Genomic DNA, 16469 nt, shown 5'->3' with positions numbered 1-16469 from the left:
AGAACTCATTAGTTCAGTGGTTCACTAGAATTGAGATAACAAGAACATTTTGACAGGAAAATAACGGTGCAGGTTTCAACTACTGAGACCATGTCTGATCCAATGAGCAGCCGTAGTAGATGACTTATTGGACATCTGTAGTAAATGTGATATTTGCTTTCTATTCATGCAGAAGTATCAAGAAAACAAAAAGCTGCTGCACCGTCTCATCTACAGAAAATATACAATAGAGCTGAGGCAAGACCCGTGATGCTGTGTGAGGAAGTTAGGAAGCACAGAAAAGTGAGGGTGGGAGTAACAGATGAAGTCTGTATGGCCTGTGATACCCACAGACACTGAGCTACACTGAGCTACAGTGTCTGTACAGAAAGACCAATGAAAATGGGTAAAAGAACATGAGGCGGGTGGAAAGGTGAAACTGGAAGTAGTGAATGTGGGCAGGCTTAAATTCCTGGTGTCAAAAGCCCAACGCTGGCACAGTGCACAAGAGAGGAGGTGAAGGTGCAGGTAGGGTGGAGAGGTGTTGGTGTAATATCTGAGAGGGAAGGTTTACAAGATGGCAGCGAGAGCCGCTCTGATGTTTGGGCCCGAGACGCAGCACTGACGAGAGGCGGAGCTGCAGGGCGTGAGATGCTTGTAGTGAGTGATGAAGATATGAAAGGGACAGCACAGGCGGGAGTTTGGAGACAGAGGCGCGGCTGGCATGGTTTATACATGACCTGCTGCCAGGCAGGAGGAGAGGAAGACCACAGAGGAAGACCACAGGGATGCAGTCCAGCCAGGTAACAACAGACCATGCTCGGAACAGGACGATATGATCGCAGACGACCTGCTGCTGCAACCTGGAGCAAGTTCATTCATTTGCTGTTAGTGAACACTGATCAGCAAGTATCCCATGAACTGACACAGACGTGTCAGGCCCTGAATGAACTCAACATTATGAAGGCAGGGTGCTTTGAAAATAACTTTATTGTTTATAAGAAATAACAGTGAAAAGAAGACAACGTGTCACTGCTTACATTTGTTTCTCACCATTTCATTCTCTCCAGCGTATGATTTCCATACTTTGTAGCTATGTAACTGCAAATGCCACATCGAGTGTGTGTGTACAAACACACACATATGCTTATATATACACATACATATACATTTATATATGTATATATAAAATGACTGTGTGGAGGTAATACATGTTCTAAGATTTATGAGCCAGTATATTTGCAATAATTAACAGTAACTAGTGCATTCTTCTGACAAACCTGAAAACGCTGCAGTTACAAGATAAGCTTACACACAACAGAAAGAAAGAGCATCATCTTCAATTTGTCTTCTGTCATAATTTAAAAGATTGAAAAATAAAACATTTTCTTGACCCACAGCAGATCTGAGCTGAAGCCAGGTCTCAGAGTGCAGCGTCTCCAACCTGCTTTCTTTACAAACGTTCGTATCACAGGCCAGACAACCTCATGTAGAGGAACTTTGCAACATAGTCACAGTTTTATCAAAGAAAGCCTACTCAAAAGGTAGAAAAACAAAGTACAGAACAAATTTAAGAGCTTATTTATATGGACACAACATATTCAAGCTTTTTTAAACTTTCCATCCGTCATCGTTCCAGTTCAAGCACAGCTACAAACAGCTGTCCTCAGTGGCCGAGCAGCCCGGTGCCTAGAGGAGGTCACAGTGATTAGAAAGAAATACAAACACTGTCCGGTCACACGCTGTGTCACAGGTCTGTATGACGAGTGATATGATGAACTACACATCGTGGCAAAATACAGTTTATGGCAATATTTCTTTCTCTTCTACCGCCCCCACAAGAATCACGTGACAGTACGAGAAAGAGCCGTCAGCTGCTCCAAATAAAGCTCAGACTCAAACGTTAGAACAGGCTTTCCCCCGCAGCACGCCGTGTAATAAACACTCACATCTAAACATGTTAGCTTCATGCGTGGGCCAACACACTCGACGCCCAGCTGGAAACACTTCACACAGGTCGAGATCACAGAGTTTACAGTGAAAGCACTACTTTGTGACGTGTGGTTATCAGGATGAGAAATGTCTTATATGAGAGTTTGGTCACATTGCACAGCCCTAACACCAGCTGTTTGTGAGTCCTTGGGTTTATGTCTGTGAAGGATCTCAGTCGTCCACGTCCTCATAGTCCAAGGAGCTTGGAGAGAAAAGCGTCTGGACTTCTTTAAGTTTCTCAAAGACGTTTTTAAGATCTCATCCGAGAAGCTTCTTCAGTTCTGAGGAAGCTTCTCGTCTTCAACGAGCTTTCCAAGCTCATTAGACTTGACTTTATGCTTTCTGCTGCTGCCAACTTGTGGATGGGACTGGGAAAACAAGGACACTGGCTGCCTGCTGAGGCGGGTAGGCCTGTCTTTAATAACACGCTGGGTTAGGCTGGGATTGTAACAGCGCTCATCATTAGAAAACAAACACGTCGTCTCTCGTTATACAGCAGCAGCGCTTATGCATTCACACACATTCATACTCCGATCAGCTGGTTCAGTATCCAAGGATACTTTGGCATGCAGACTGGAGCAGCCAGGGATCCAGTCAGTGCAGGGGTGTCCAACTCCAGGCCTGGAGGGCCGGTGTCCTGCAGGTTTTAGACGTGTCCCTGACCTCCTCAACATGTCCTGAAGTTCTCCAGAGGCCTGGTGATGAACTAATCATGTGCTTCAGGTGTGCTGACCCAGGGTGAGATCTCAAACCTGCAGGACACCGGCGCTCCAGGCCTGGAGTTGCCCACCCCTGACCTACAGCCAGCACTACCTGTGGCTCTCCTGCAGCTATTAGACAGAGGACGTATATACAGCCTGTTTCAGACACAAAGAACTTGGGACAGCCCACATGTGGTTCCTATTCCCAACATTTGGGCTTGTTAGTAAGAAAGAGTTTACTGGTGTCATTCCAACTAACGTATTTCACTTTTTTCCTTCACCTGCTCCATATCCCAGCTGCAGTGGCTCTGTGCCCTACACTGTGACCCACCACTATTATGTTTGAAGTAAAACATGCTCACCTTTAAATCCCTCCTCAGGCATTCTCACTGTGAACAAAGAGGAACAGCCAATTTAAGAAAGCAGTCCTTCTTTTAATCCAGCTGTAGTGGAAGCAAACACAGGCCTACTTACCTTGATAGACATCATCCATTGCAGCGTAATCTGCTATTGGCTCATCAGCCTGCAGCCAAACAACAGAACATATTTGGAGGAAAAGGAAAACGTACGGGATCCCACTGTAGACGTCAGATTATCGCTCTAGCGATTGTTGTGTCAGGATGAGGAAACTGTGATGTGTACCTTCAGACAGATGATGCTCTCCGGGATGATTCCCAGGCTACCCAGTGTGGCTGAGTCATCTGTCAGACTTTTTCCATCAATGAAGAGATTTTGGTCAAATGGAGCCACAGAGAAGGCGTGCATGATCTGGACAATGACAGGCACAGTGGATTTAGTCTGGTCAAACTGGCCCACTCACTACTTTGTGTTCAATAATCTGAATTCCTCACTTGTATTTTCAGCTCTTTCAGAGTCTGATTAGCTGAAACGATGAGCGCTTTCTCTCCTCGGAGTTTCCTGTGTCGGGTGCTCCTCCTGATTCCACCTGGTTTGGCCACGTTGGTCACAACACCAGCAGCAGCTGTGGACACACTGCTGTCACTCAACTTTAGCCGTTTTGCACCGTCCTGTGACTGAAAGAAACAAAGTCTTCATTTGTAACAGATGATGAATTTGAGTCAAAGATACAAGTCTTAGGGGAAACCCCCCCAAAAGACTCAGGGACATCTGTGCGTGCTGCTAGCAAAGGACTAGCAAACTAAATGGGTTTCTTCAAGGTCACGTGAGGTTTTAGAGCCGTCACAGCAGAAGTGACTGTAAAAACAAACTCCTAGATTTAGCAGCAGCATCATTACTCAGACATTTCTTGTAGCTGCTTAGCAGACTTGCACTATAATGAGATATTTTTGTCTGGGTTCATTCATATTTCTCAGTCGTGTTAGTGCAGAGAACCTGCTGTAGCCTTTCTCTGCTGACAGCTTTGACGACATCGCTCGTTGTTGAGCCGAGACGTCCTGCCACTGAATGTAATTACTGAGACCTTTCTCTTGCAGACGCGTGGTGCTTGTGTGGTTACCTGGCTGAAGTCGGGGTCTTTCTCACCATCCAGTTTGGGATGTTCTTCCTTCTCCTCCTCTGCTTCAGAGCTGCTGACGCTCAGCTCTGGAGCAGCCTCCTTTATCATCTACGCACAGGTAAATAAATGTGACAGGAGAGGCTGTTAGACACAGTCAGCGCAGCAGCTGTGAAAAGTTTGAGGTAAAAGGTCTTTACTCTTTTGTCTTCAATAACTTTGCGTATATAGATGGTGGCTTGGGTATACTCTCTGAGGTCCCTCTGCTGCTGGAAAAGGAAGCTCTCTCTGCATTCCCAACACAGATCTGCACACAAACACATCCATTTGAAATAAATCGAGGACAAAAGTCAGAGCATCACTGATGAAGTATCTGATCGGGCTCACGGGTGAACTGTGCCTACGAACCAACCAATGTGACCTTCAGCACAGTTTGGGTCGTGATTTTTGGACGGGCAGACAACCACGAGTGCTCACTGGTCCTTTAGCTGAATGAGCTGGTTAAACTGTTCCTGTATTATAGCCTGCCCTGCCTTATTTAAGGTGCTGTGGAATGAACCAGATGTGAGGTGCACTCTGTACATGAAACTGCCTCAATGATCTCATTTTCATGCACGTTTTTGTGACCTAATATGTGATAACTTGGATAAAGATCGGGCATCTGGAGTAACGCATCCACAGTTTGTGAAAACCTCAGGCTAGAGCTGGGCGATATGAGATTTTTTCATATCACGATATGTTTTTTTCATTTCAGGCGATAACGATATCTATCACGATATCAGCCAAATAACTATATTTGTAAGATTTAAATGTGCCGTTGCTCACAAGTAAAATGTGAAATAATCAGCAGCTTGTTTTTATTTAAATATTTATTTCCCATAATAAGTTCAACAGGGTAGATGTACTTAAGGAACATGAGACTTTTTCAGATAAATAAAGGCAAATATTGCAAACTACACAAAAGGCAGCCGCTAAAGCGTTTAAGTTTTAAAATAGAACAAACAAAACAGACTAAACTGTCAATTCCACTTAGAAACAAAATATTAATTCTAAAAATAAATCTTAGTTTGTTTTACAGAAGAACAGACAAAACTGACTAACTTTTGTCAATATCAAATAAACTGAGAACTAAAAGGAAATTCTCAATCTCTCCTTGTTGTATAGCTGAGCTTTTCAAACAGTTTTAACAGTTACTTTAGTCTGACAAAAGCCGAATGACGAATTAGCGCTTCCAGTCAGAGACTGAGGCTACGTCCACACGTACACGGGTATTTTTGAAAACGGAGATTTTCCGTTTTCGTTTTAAAAAATAATCCCGTCCACACATAAAGGCAGAAATGAAGGAAAACGCTGCTATGAACATGCCAAAGCAGCAGGTGGCGCTAGATTCCTAACCGTGCAGAAATGTTGGCCAATCAGAAGTCTAGAAGCCTCGGTGGGAAAAAGTAAACAAAGCTGGGGCATAGAAGCAGAACCGAGTCGTCTGTGTGGACGGTAGAGCTGGGCGATATATCGAGTTTTTAAAAAATATCGATATATTTTTATACGAGATATAAGATGTGACCATATCCTTTATATCGATATAGTCTATGTTACGTTATAATTATACTTGTGGAGCCGCAAGTTTGCCTCTCTTTTGTCCACTTTCGTCTTTACGCAACGTTACTCGGCCTCGCCTCTCCTTCACTGAACACAACTCCCCCTCCTCCCCCATCGCTTCACCTGCAGGAAGCGACAAGATGGACACGGAAAATCTCCGTTAATGAGTTACTGCGCATCGCCCCGTGCGTGGGGCTGGACGGCGTCAACGTGTTAGCTAGCTAACCACGCTAACGAGCTAACCACGCTAACGCCATGCAGCCCAGAGGTGCTGCACGGACTGAAATCCTTTCATTTTCTCAAAAGTTGACAGCGCGCCTTATGTATGAATTCTGGTTGTGCTTGATGGCCGCGAACCGATTTTATGTGGAACACGGCGCTCAGCAATCTGTCAAAAATGTTTTAGTACGACTTTGGTAAGCTACGGAGCTGCACCGCTTGATGGATTGTCGGAGCATTACGGCTGAGCCTCGCGGAGTGATACGTACTGTGCTTCAACGTAATATTACCTTACTGTGTATAAGGACCATAAATGGCACCAAGAGACGTGGTTGCGAAGCGGATTACAAACTCAATGCTGTCAGTCACAGAGTAGAAGTTGGGAACAGAGCAGCTGTGAAATCTGTCTTTGTTATTGTGCTCGTCTTTTAGTTTACATTTTGACTGCACATTTGTGAGCTTTTTGTTATGCACAAAAACAACATTGTTTTCTTTTATTTATGAAGCATTATTATTTAATAAATGCTCATAATTTATTTTTGAGTAAATTTTATGTACATCTGCTCTATGTTAATAAAAGTGCCTGTGTGACATCTGGGACACAGCTTTGACTAAGAACTCCCCTTTTGTTCTAACTTTATGGCTTTAAAAAAAAAATATCGAGATATATATCTTATATCGCCATCCAGCTAAAAAATATCGAGATATGAATTTTGGGTCATATCGCCCAGCCCTAGTGGACGGACAGTAACTGTGTGTATATGTAAGCATTTAAACACTGCAGAGAGTGGAATTAACAGTATTGTAGAAATTCATTTCACCGAAACAATAACGTGGCGCACAGTGTGACGCATGCACCAGTTTATTGTATTTCCAGACTTGCTTTCGGCACAATTTACAGTGCAGCTACTCTGTTTTTTGTCAGACTTGAAATAGCCGAAATACCTTCACACTACGGAGCTTCTATGGCTCTTCCGTTCGACAATCTCTCCGGCGTTGGAACCATCATCTGTTTTCTCTTCGGTCACGCTCGGTTGATTTTTCTAGTCGGCACACTCATTTCCTCCATTACCCGCTGGCTGCTTCCCAAACAAACACACGTGCGGCTTGGCACTTGTGCTGTACGTAACAAGTCACGCGACGTGACGCTGCGGCTGTGATTGGTTCGGCTCTGCGCTACTTAATTTGGATTGGCTGACCTTTTTTTTTTTTTTTTTTTTGAGGACAAGAGCGGCGAGGTCTATCGCGATAGCTTAATTTCTCTATCGAGTAAAAGTTATATCGCGATACATATCGTTATCATTCTATCGCCCAGCTCTACCTCAGATGTTTGTCCACATGCAGTATCCACAGCTCTATATGATCATTAGAAAAATTACAGTGGAATTTAATTCTTCTCTTCAATTTGCTCGACCCTCTTCTCCACATACTTCACCCCACTTTGGACTTTTACCAGGTTGAGTGGTGTACTGGGTGGTGGAGCCACTTGGTGTAGTCCGTTTCAAGCAGTGGATGGAGATTGGCTGGTCCACGATGAAGAGTCTGCTGATCACATCCCATTCGCTTGGCCACAGCAGAGCTACACTGTGCGAAACAACCAACAAAATCATTTTTGTCAACACACCATGAAAAACAAACAGCCCAACAGCTGAAGAATGGCAGCAGGGTAAGGCCTGAGCCATTAACCAAGCATTATGATTCGTTAGCTGCATGCTGACTTCTAATTGGCCATCCTGCAGAGACAATCTAAAACTTCTTTGATCTCGACTGCCAATCAAAGTGCTGATCGTGTGGAGCTCACGGACGTTTCCAAACAGAAAAACCACAACACACTTTGGCCATGAATATACTGCTGGGAAGGTAATGCAATGAACACCTCGGTAAGAACGACACACACCCAAATTTAAAAGCAAGACACAGGACAACTTTGGGACATGTAGGCAGAACTCACTGTTGTGCCTCTCCGTTAATGAGCGAGTCGTAGGTGAACATGAAGCCTCCGTGTGGACAGAGCAGCAACGTGTTGCTAACATTGGACACGGGGGAGGATTTCGTAGGTCTCCTGTGTAAAACACACAGAAGAGAGAAAAACAGAAAGTAAAAGTGAAACTGCAGAATGGCAAGGATTCAAAATCAGCTGTGAATGGTGCATACAGTCAAACTGTATCATCATATAATCACTTTACTGTCAAAACAAACATACCTGATAAATTTTCTCCACTCATCCACAAAAAACAGAGGAACTACATAAAGCACATCTGTGCCCTGGGTACACAAACCAGAAAACAGCGTCTGTATTTACCTTCTGTCATCATCATTCAAACAGTATTACTCATATGAAGAGGGATTGGTGTTGAGTACGCGCTGCTCGGCTTACCTGAGGCCATTTGGTGAGCGCTGGTCGATTTTTCTCATGGAAGAGGTTGAGCAGCTGGTTCTTCTGGTCTAGGGCCATCATCTTACTGACGGCCTCATTGTCCTTTTCCTCCTGCTCCATCGTCTGGAAAGAGAAAACAAATCTTTCAGTTCCTCAGCTGACCAAATGGCACATCTACCACCGCCTGGTAATGGTGCAGAGGTCCATGTTCATTTGTAGGGGTGGGTTTAAAAATGTATTTCAGTTTGAACTAGAAAGTGCATTTTCTGAAGAAACTGTGGATGCCTTTGAAGCATCCACACAACTAGAAAAATGTTCATTTCCTGCGAAAATGCTGTGTGGATGCCTCAACGCTGAAGCTGTCTGCTGAAAAAAGCTGAAAAAGATTTAAAAAAAGGTGCAAAAAGTTGTATGGTGGTGAAGAAACCGAAAATTCTGCTATAAAAAAGGTGCAGAAGCAGAAATTTTTGCTGAAAAGTGGTGAAAAGCAAAAAAATTCTACTGAAAATGGGTAAAGAAGCTGAAATTTGTACTAAAAAGAGGTGAAAACACATGTTGCCAGGAGCAGGATTCGAACCTGGCCCTTCTGATCTCAAGACCGTTACTCATCTCACTGAGAGACTGACAATGCTTCTGAAATTAGCAGAAGTTGTTGGAAGTTGTGCTGATAAGAGGCAAAAGGGCTAAAAATTCTGCAGAAAAGAGGTGAATCAGCAGAATTTCTGCTGAAAAAAGGTTTCTGCTGAAAACACCTGAAAAAGATGGGATTTGTGCTGAAAAGGGGTGAAGGCAAAGGTGCTGGGGTGGATAAGAGTTAAATAAGTTGAACTGATAACTGAAAAAATTGTTGCCTTAAGCGGGATTTGAACCCGGGCCTCCCAGTCTGAGAACGGCTGCTCATCTCACTGAGCTAAAACACAGCTCATCCCGGCAAGCAAAATCAGTCACCCCATGGATAATGTGGAAGAAACGGGCAAAAAATATTGCATAAAAAATTCAATATCTCAAAAAGCATAGAAGTGCGGAGCACCAAAAGTCATAGCAGAAAGAGCAGAATTTGAACGGTGTAAATAGCACCAAAGCTGAGGGAGTAAAACGTGCGCAAGCAACCAGAATAATAAAGAGAAACAGGAACTCAATAGTGTGGATGCCTTTGTGGCAATAATACAGATGTAGAAGAACAACACTGTGCTTTTCAAGCATTCACACTAATAAAGTGATATCAATTCATTAAATCCTCAAATGATTAGTGAATAAAAATGTATTTTGCCAGATTCTCAGCTTAAAGCTCACAAAACTATTTCAACAACCTCCAAACAGCTGAAACAGTAAATGAGAGCAGGTACACGAGTTCCACACAAAGACGTAAACTCAGAGTGTGGATGGCACACAGGCACGGCGTCGGGCTGAAAGCCGACAGCTGACGCTGCAGGTTTCATCCCGTTACACAACATCATCATGACTCTGACTTTGCCTGTTTTGTTTCCACCATGATAAAATCACACTTCCTGCACAGCTCTGTGCTCAGAGACCAGTTTCAACTCTGTTTTCTGCATTGTTCGCTTGCTTATTACACACCAGTCTGCCGTTGTCTTTTTCTTTTCAAAACTGACCTCTCACACTAAAGCCTCATTTCTGTTGTTCAATAACGAAGAGATCTAAACTTTTGAAAATGATCACAAATTGCAAGACACTTACCCGTGTCTGCAATCAAACCTCTGTAACTTTGCTCTGCTTCAGCAGCATCAGCTAATGTTCAGGTGCTGATTCCTGGTTCTCTTCAGTTTTTGATCGAATGCAGAATATTTTTAAGGTTATGTGCTATAAAAGGCCAGGCAAATCTGCTTCCTGCTTCTGTGTTTTACCCTCGATACTTTGACACAGAGGCGCCTGCTGTGACGCTCTCACAGTGTCAGCTTTGGTTTATACGTAGATGTAAAAATATGAAGCTGTACTGATAAGTGATCAGAAATATTTCTGACTGACTGAGTCTAAATGGAATCAAATCTAGAAATTGAATGTGATACCAAGCTCTATTCATTTGTAGCTCAATATTAACAGACGGAAGTTTGTCAGCTGTGGTTATCATCAGAGGGACAACATATTCATTTTTCAATATGATTATATCATACGTATTGAATATATCCATCCATTCTTTTCCAGGGGCTGTTGGGGAGCCTATCCCAGCTGTCCTGGGGTGAGAGGCAGGGTACACCTTGGACAGGTCACCAGTCTGTCGCAGGGCCAACACCCAGAGACAGGCAACCACTCGCACTCACAGTTAGAGTTACCACTCAACCTATCCCACTAACTCCACGTCTTTGGACTGTGGGAGGAAGCCGGAGTACCCGGAGAGAACCCACAGAGACACGGGGAGAACCGGCAAACTCCACACACAAAGACTCGAACCACTGTGCCACCATGCTGCCGTATTGAATATAGAATACCAATACACTGGTGGAAACCATCAGTATTTCTGTGCATTAATCATGAAGGCTGTCCAGCTGATTTTAATTTAAGGGTCACATCAATGCCAGTTTCATCTGGAGCTGTGTGGATTAGTAACACCAAACCATTTCATTTACTGTAAACAAATGTTCATGTGTAACCTCCTAGGACCTGCGTATATGTGGACGTCACATTTTGGGTTATTTAGACCAACATGCTCAAGTTTGCTCTGCAAGGGCCTGATATCCACTTACGAGGACGTTAAACTGCTACTGTTCTGTTGAAATTTTACATGAATAGCCTCATATGTGGCTCTCATTTTTTAGAAACAAAAATCAGGTAATTCTTTGTTTTTACATTCATCAGGTCCCAATCAGCCCAGATATCAAAGAGAAATTTAAAATGCTGCCGTGGAAGAGTTCGGGTCTGAGGAGGTTAATGAACCATCCATCTACACAACATGAACTGTGTCTGACAAATTGTGATGCAGGCTTAAAGAAAATATACTTCAAACATAATGTAGCTGCAGTGACGCACTGCTGTGCACTAACCAGGCACTGCTGACAGGCCTCTTGGTCCTGGGTGAATTCTGGGGCTTTGGGGAAGTATTCCCGAAACTTGGTCCAAACTTCAGGCGACACCAACTTCCGTTCAGTTTCCAGAATACTCAGACCCCCTACACAGTAGGCACATAAGAATTATATTATGGATGTTAGCACAGCCATAACAGCGAACGTTGTTTTGTTTTTAAAGTGTTTAAAACATCTGCATATCTAATAATTACTGCTGATGGTGGCAAATACCGTGACTGCAGGCGATATCTTCATTAAAAGTCTTCATCTCATCCTCAGTGCACTCCGACAGCTCTGAGCTGAACTCTGCAAACAAACAGGTAATGTTCATATCCAAAACCATGGTCGCAGATGCCAAACGTGGCTGCACATGCAAAGCATGACTGGTGCACACACATAGTCACTGGACACTTTGCTGGTTACAATAAAAGCTTCTCTTTTTCTGAAATACTCAGAACAGCGTGGCTAGCCCCTGTGCACATGCCACGCTCAAAGTAAATTCATCTTTCTCCCTCATTCTGATGTTTGGTTTGCACGTCAGCAGGTTGTCTCGGCCACGTCCACATGGCTAAATCCACGAGTGTCTGCCAAGGAACTGGCTGATTACACATTTGTGTCAACAAGCAGCTGAACAGATGTACCTAATAAAATGGCCTTTGAGTATATTCAAGAGTCTGTCTACAGTTGTGAACAAAAATCTATGAATGTTATTGGCTTTTCTGGCCACTTGAAAAAGATTTTATGAACAAGTAAACAAAAGAATGCCTCAACAACCCTGGGGAGGTCTCTTTAGGGAAAACAAAAACAGGACAAGCATCAGAATCAGGTCAAAATCAATACTTATTATGTAATTAATATGAGGAATATTATGTGCAGCAAATCTGCAAATGATGACTGAATGAAACACAGTAAATGTCTGTTATTTTCAGCTTGGCTGACAGGTACAAAAACACAATAATGGAAGTGGAGGGCAGAAGAAAAAATACAATTGTAAGGGTTATTGGAACCTTTACTGTTGTTGGTGTGTGGTCCCTGTCCATTGGTCTGGCTGTTGTTGTGTGCGGTTTCATGTTCATCCTCCTCCAGCTGTTCCAAAGCCAGTTGCCTCCAGCTCCGCAGAGATGCTTTGCCTACCCAGAAACCTGCACCACTGATACACAGTGCAATAAAATGTACTTTTATATGGACTTAAGTCAGGACATTGATTCGCCAACCTACGCTTAGCCAGAGTGTGCTTACCTGAATGTGCGCTTCACCAGGTTTGAGATTTCCTTGTAATCTTCACTGAGCTGGTTCTTCAGCCGAAGCACTCTGCATCGTTGGCTAACACACTCTCTGCACAAAGACGACTCTAAACAAACACACAAAGTGACCTATACTGTTGTACGGAACATACACTATAGACAGAGCTAATCTGCAGTATTTTCATATTCTAGCATACTCGTGAGGTTACTGACCTCTGCAATAACTGCACTACTGTATAGCTCTGTGTAAATAATCAGTCTGCACATTCAATGATATTTAATCCTACAACTGTTTACAACTTGCATAGTTCCCATTTCTGTATAGCTGTATATCCCAGATTCTGTAAAGTTATTTATTTCATATTCTGTATAGTTTTTCATATTTATATCCTGTTCATAGCCTGTTCATAGCTTGTACTCACTACAGCCTGTACATACTTACAGTTATAGAATATTCACAACATACTTCATACCGTGTACATTATAACATACCATAATAGACCCATTTCTGTAATATACTTACATATCTATATTATTGCTAATATATATTGTAATATATCTATATCACTAAAGCACTTCTGGATGGATGCAAACTGCATTTCGTTGCCCTGTACCTGTGCATGTGCAATGACAATAAAGTTGAATTCTATTCTAACAAACTTTTTTAAACAAATGTTATCGGTTTGCTGCATTCTCAGGCACACCCTATCAAAAACTGTTAAAACACATTTAATAAACCTTTTTCAAAGTGAACAGGTGAATCTGACAGCTGTCTGCACTTGTCATCCTTACCAGTGGTAAATGTGTTGCAATGACACAGTTTGTGCTGAAACAAGATCATTTTGAGTGTAATTTGAAACTCTTAGTTCACTTTGTCATTAGTCTGACATGGTTAAATATGACAACGATGGATGTGTAACTTGAAGAAATGAAACTATGACGGGTGCAGAAGCTCATGATTTGAAAAGTCTAACCATTCAGTCTAGGCCCTCCACCATAGCGTTCATACAGGAGTTGTGCAGCTTGCATGGAAACCTTCCTGGAGTCTCCCACTTTGTCTGGGTGAAGTTTGTCATGAGAACACAAGAAGCGGGAGCTGTCAATTTCTTTAGTGGCAGTGGAGTCATCAAGCCACTTCTTAAGCCAGTCAAGGGGGATAAACTCATACGGCTCACCTGTACACAGAGAAAGCAGAGGGACACAACCATAAGGAGAAAAATCCAGGCTTCTATTGTGGTAACAGCAGGTTCCCTGTACCTTATCCCAGACATACATGTGTTAACATTATCATGTTACACATGCAAAATTACTCTTTCAGTTTCGTAAACAAACAAAACCAAAAACCGACAGGCTCAGAGGCACAGTGCCAGGGAAGGCAGGCTGGCACCGTTGCAGCTGGAAAGTTGCAAGAGATCACCAGAGATCACCTTTGCAAATAAATGATCACTGGCCTGTAAACCTGACTGTATGTGTGTGATGCTGGGGTCCCAGAACACATGTGTCTCAGTGGTGCCAAAACCCAGGCAGGCATGTGGGAACACAGCCTGCACACCCAGTCCTATTACTGGTGCAGACGGTGGTGGACCTAGCAACGTTGCAGCAAGAGCAAGTGGTGATGTGGCAGATGCAAACGGAGAAGCTGCAAGACCAGGCTGAATCGTGGTTCAAGAGTTGGGAGTTCGCCTTGTAATCGGAAGGTTGCCTAGTCCTCCCTAGGGGGGACTAGAGAAAGCGCTATACAAATGCAGGCCATTTACCATTTACCAATCCTGGACGCAGTTTCTGCAGAGGCTAGCTGCTTGGCCTGCCTCCTTTGGCACCGCTGCTGCTCCCCCTGGCTCCGGTGGGACTCTACTGGATCAGGGAGGGGGGTGACCCCCAGGCTTTCTGGTTTGTTGAGTCACAGTGGAGGTGTGTTAGTAGCCCGAGGTGGAGTGGGTCCTGCGGCTGCTGTCACTCCTTTTGGGAAAGCCCAAGCCTTGGCTCTCAGCCTATCCGCAGCGGCGAAAGTCAGCTTCTAAGACGTCCAATGAGCAATAGTGGATTGGCTGTGGCTCTTCCCAGAGGACCACCATTGATGCTTCCGGAAGGCGCTAATGTGGCCGGAGGAACCGGCCTATTCCAGGTGGCTGCACGACTTGGCAAGCTAGGCAGTTGGACTGTGCTTGAGCAGTTCATGGAGGGGCTCCTGGCTAGGGCTGCTCGATTATGGCAAAAATGATAATCACGATTATTTTCACTGAAATTGAGATCACGATTATTTGACGATATTTATTTAACCCTTTAAGACCTACTATAGAACCAAGTCCACCAGAGCTTATATTATTTTTTTACATGTTATAGAGCCATTTGTGGGAGCATTTCAAGTTGCTATACATCAATACAACTGTTATAGCCCATATTTTAATAATATGTATGCATTAAGTGCATAGTAATTACATAAATTGCAAAAAAGTGCAATAAACTACAAAAAAAATTGAAAATCGCTTTTGTTTTGTTTACATATATTTCTACTTGGAGAAATTTAAGAGGTTTATCCCTCAAAACTTTAAATACAATAAAGTTGCAAAAAATAGTTTACAACAACAGGAAATTTATTTTGAGTGTCTTCATAGTTTTATTTTGGAGATACACCAATTTTTATATACTGCAGGAAAAACAAAAAACAATCCTATGATGCAAATTTGCAAAGAAAACAGCATGTGCATCATTTCACTGTGGGAAGTGTTACGAACAGCTGATGGATCGGCAAAGCATGTTTCTGGAATACTATGTTTTTGTTCCTGCAAGCGCTTTTTATGCAATTTTTGCAAAGCTAAATGTGGAAGGAAACCGTGACCGAGGACAAGCTGATGGCATCAGATGTAAGTACAACTCCTCCGGTTTCATATGCAAAACAAATTATTGCGCTAGCTTACACGGTTCAGGTTCTACAGGGATTTAAAAATAGTTACGCAAAACGGAGCGTGCTGCTCTGACCGGCTTTAAAGGGTTAACAATGACTTTAAAAAAATAATATAACATAGTGTGCAACACCACTGAAGTTTTTTTTTTTTAAACTCTTTTCAACCAACAGCAGTCACTCTCCAAATAACTTCTGCTTAGCTTTCCGAGCTTCCCTCGGGTCCTCTTAATCAGCGGTCTCCACCCTTTTTTGCGCCACGGACGGTTTATGCCCGACAATATTTTCACGGACCGGCCTTTAAGGTGTCGCGGATAAATGAGGGAGGGGCTAATAATCGGCTCAGTCATTTTTAATGATCGTTGAAAGCCCAGATCGTAATCGTGATTAAAATTCGATTAATTGAGCAGCCCTACTCCTGGCAGACACATTGGAGTGCGTCCACTGATGTCGACCAGCCAACTGGAACATCGTGGTAACGGGCGAGACAATCGGTTAGGGAGCCACAACAGGTGGCAGGACATCGTCAGGATCCAGTGCCAAGGAGGTGGCTCCGGGAGATAACACCACTGTGGTCACCACTGCCTGCACAGAATACCCCGTCTCTCTCTGCTGTTTCTTTATTGGTCTCAGCGGCTACAGACACTGGACCCCACTCACCGGGAGCTGCACGTACATCGGGGCAGGAATGTCGCAGGTGCGGGCGACCAGGAGACGTTCGTCAACAGTGCCCAGGGACGAAGGTGGGGGAGATGTTCTGTTTTGCCAGCCCTGGAGCCGGAGATGCCAATTTCCACCATTACCTCCTCCCTCCATTGTGATGATCAGATAGCGGATGTGTTTTTCATTGCAACAGTGTTTTGCAGATATATTCTCCCCCATGCCCAGATATGCCAGTTTCATAGAGCACTATTCTGTAATGTGCCCTGGTGTGAAGGTGTGTTCATAACCCTACAGGCTGC

At 43.5% G+C, this 16469-nt stretch overlaps 1 protein-coding gene across 5 annotated transcripts in view; it reads right to left on the bottom strand.

Moving 5' to 3' along the window:
- Nucleotides 1-951: 951 nt before the first annotated feature.
- usp48 (ubiquitin specific peptidase 48) overlaps nucleotides 952-16469 on the bottom strand; it is a 30921-nt gene continuing 15403 nt past the window's right edge. The window contains exons 12-27 of one of the 5 annotated variants that reach the window (XM_026169165.1): nucleotides 13580-13780; nucleotides 12601-12712; nucleotides 12375-12511; nucleotides 11593-11667; nucleotides 11341-11465; nucleotides 8342-8464; nucleotides 8168-8229; nucleotides 7916-8026; nucleotides 7418-7548; nucleotides 4347-4453; nucleotides 4150-4257; nucleotides 3524-3706; nucleotides 3315-3440; nucleotides 3147-3195; nucleotides 3035-3061; nucleotides 952-1668 (exon numbers count right to left, since the gene is read on the bottom strand). In XM_026169165.1, coding sequence (XP_026024950.1) covers nucleotides 1646-1668; nucleotides 3035-3061; nucleotides 3147-3195; nucleotides 3315-3440; nucleotides 3524-3706; nucleotides 4150-4257; nucleotides 4347-4453; nucleotides 7418-7548; nucleotides 7916-8026; nucleotides 8168-8229; nucleotides 8342-8464; nucleotides 11341-11465; nucleotides 11593-11667; nucleotides 12375-12511; nucleotides 12601-12712; nucleotides 13580-13780 — 1700 coding nt within the window. In that variant the 3' untranslated portion in view covers nucleotides 952-1645. Of the gene's footprint in view, nucleotides 1669-2742; nucleotides 3062-3146; nucleotides 3196-3314; nucleotides 3441-3523; nucleotides 3707-4149; nucleotides 4258-4346; nucleotides 4454-7417; nucleotides 7549-7915; nucleotides 8027-8167; nucleotides 8230-8341; nucleotides 8465-11340; nucleotides 11466-11592; nucleotides 11668-12368; nucleotides 12512-12600; nucleotides 12713-13579; nucleotides 13781-16469 lie in introns of those variants that run through there. The other 4 variants (XM_026169163.1, XM_026169162.1, XM_026169164.1 and 1 more) reach the window with 4 other exon arrangements.

This window comes from Astatotilapia calliptera, chromosome 5 (genome assembly GCF_900246225.1).
Source record: "Astatotilapia calliptera chromosome 5, fAstCal1.2, whole genome shotgun sequence".
Classification (NCBI taxonomy): Eukaryota; Metazoa; Chordata; class Actinopteri; order Cichliformes; family Cichlidae; genus Astatotilapia; species Astatotilapia calliptera.
This window is presented reverse-complemented; position numbering and strand designations above follow the sequence as displayed.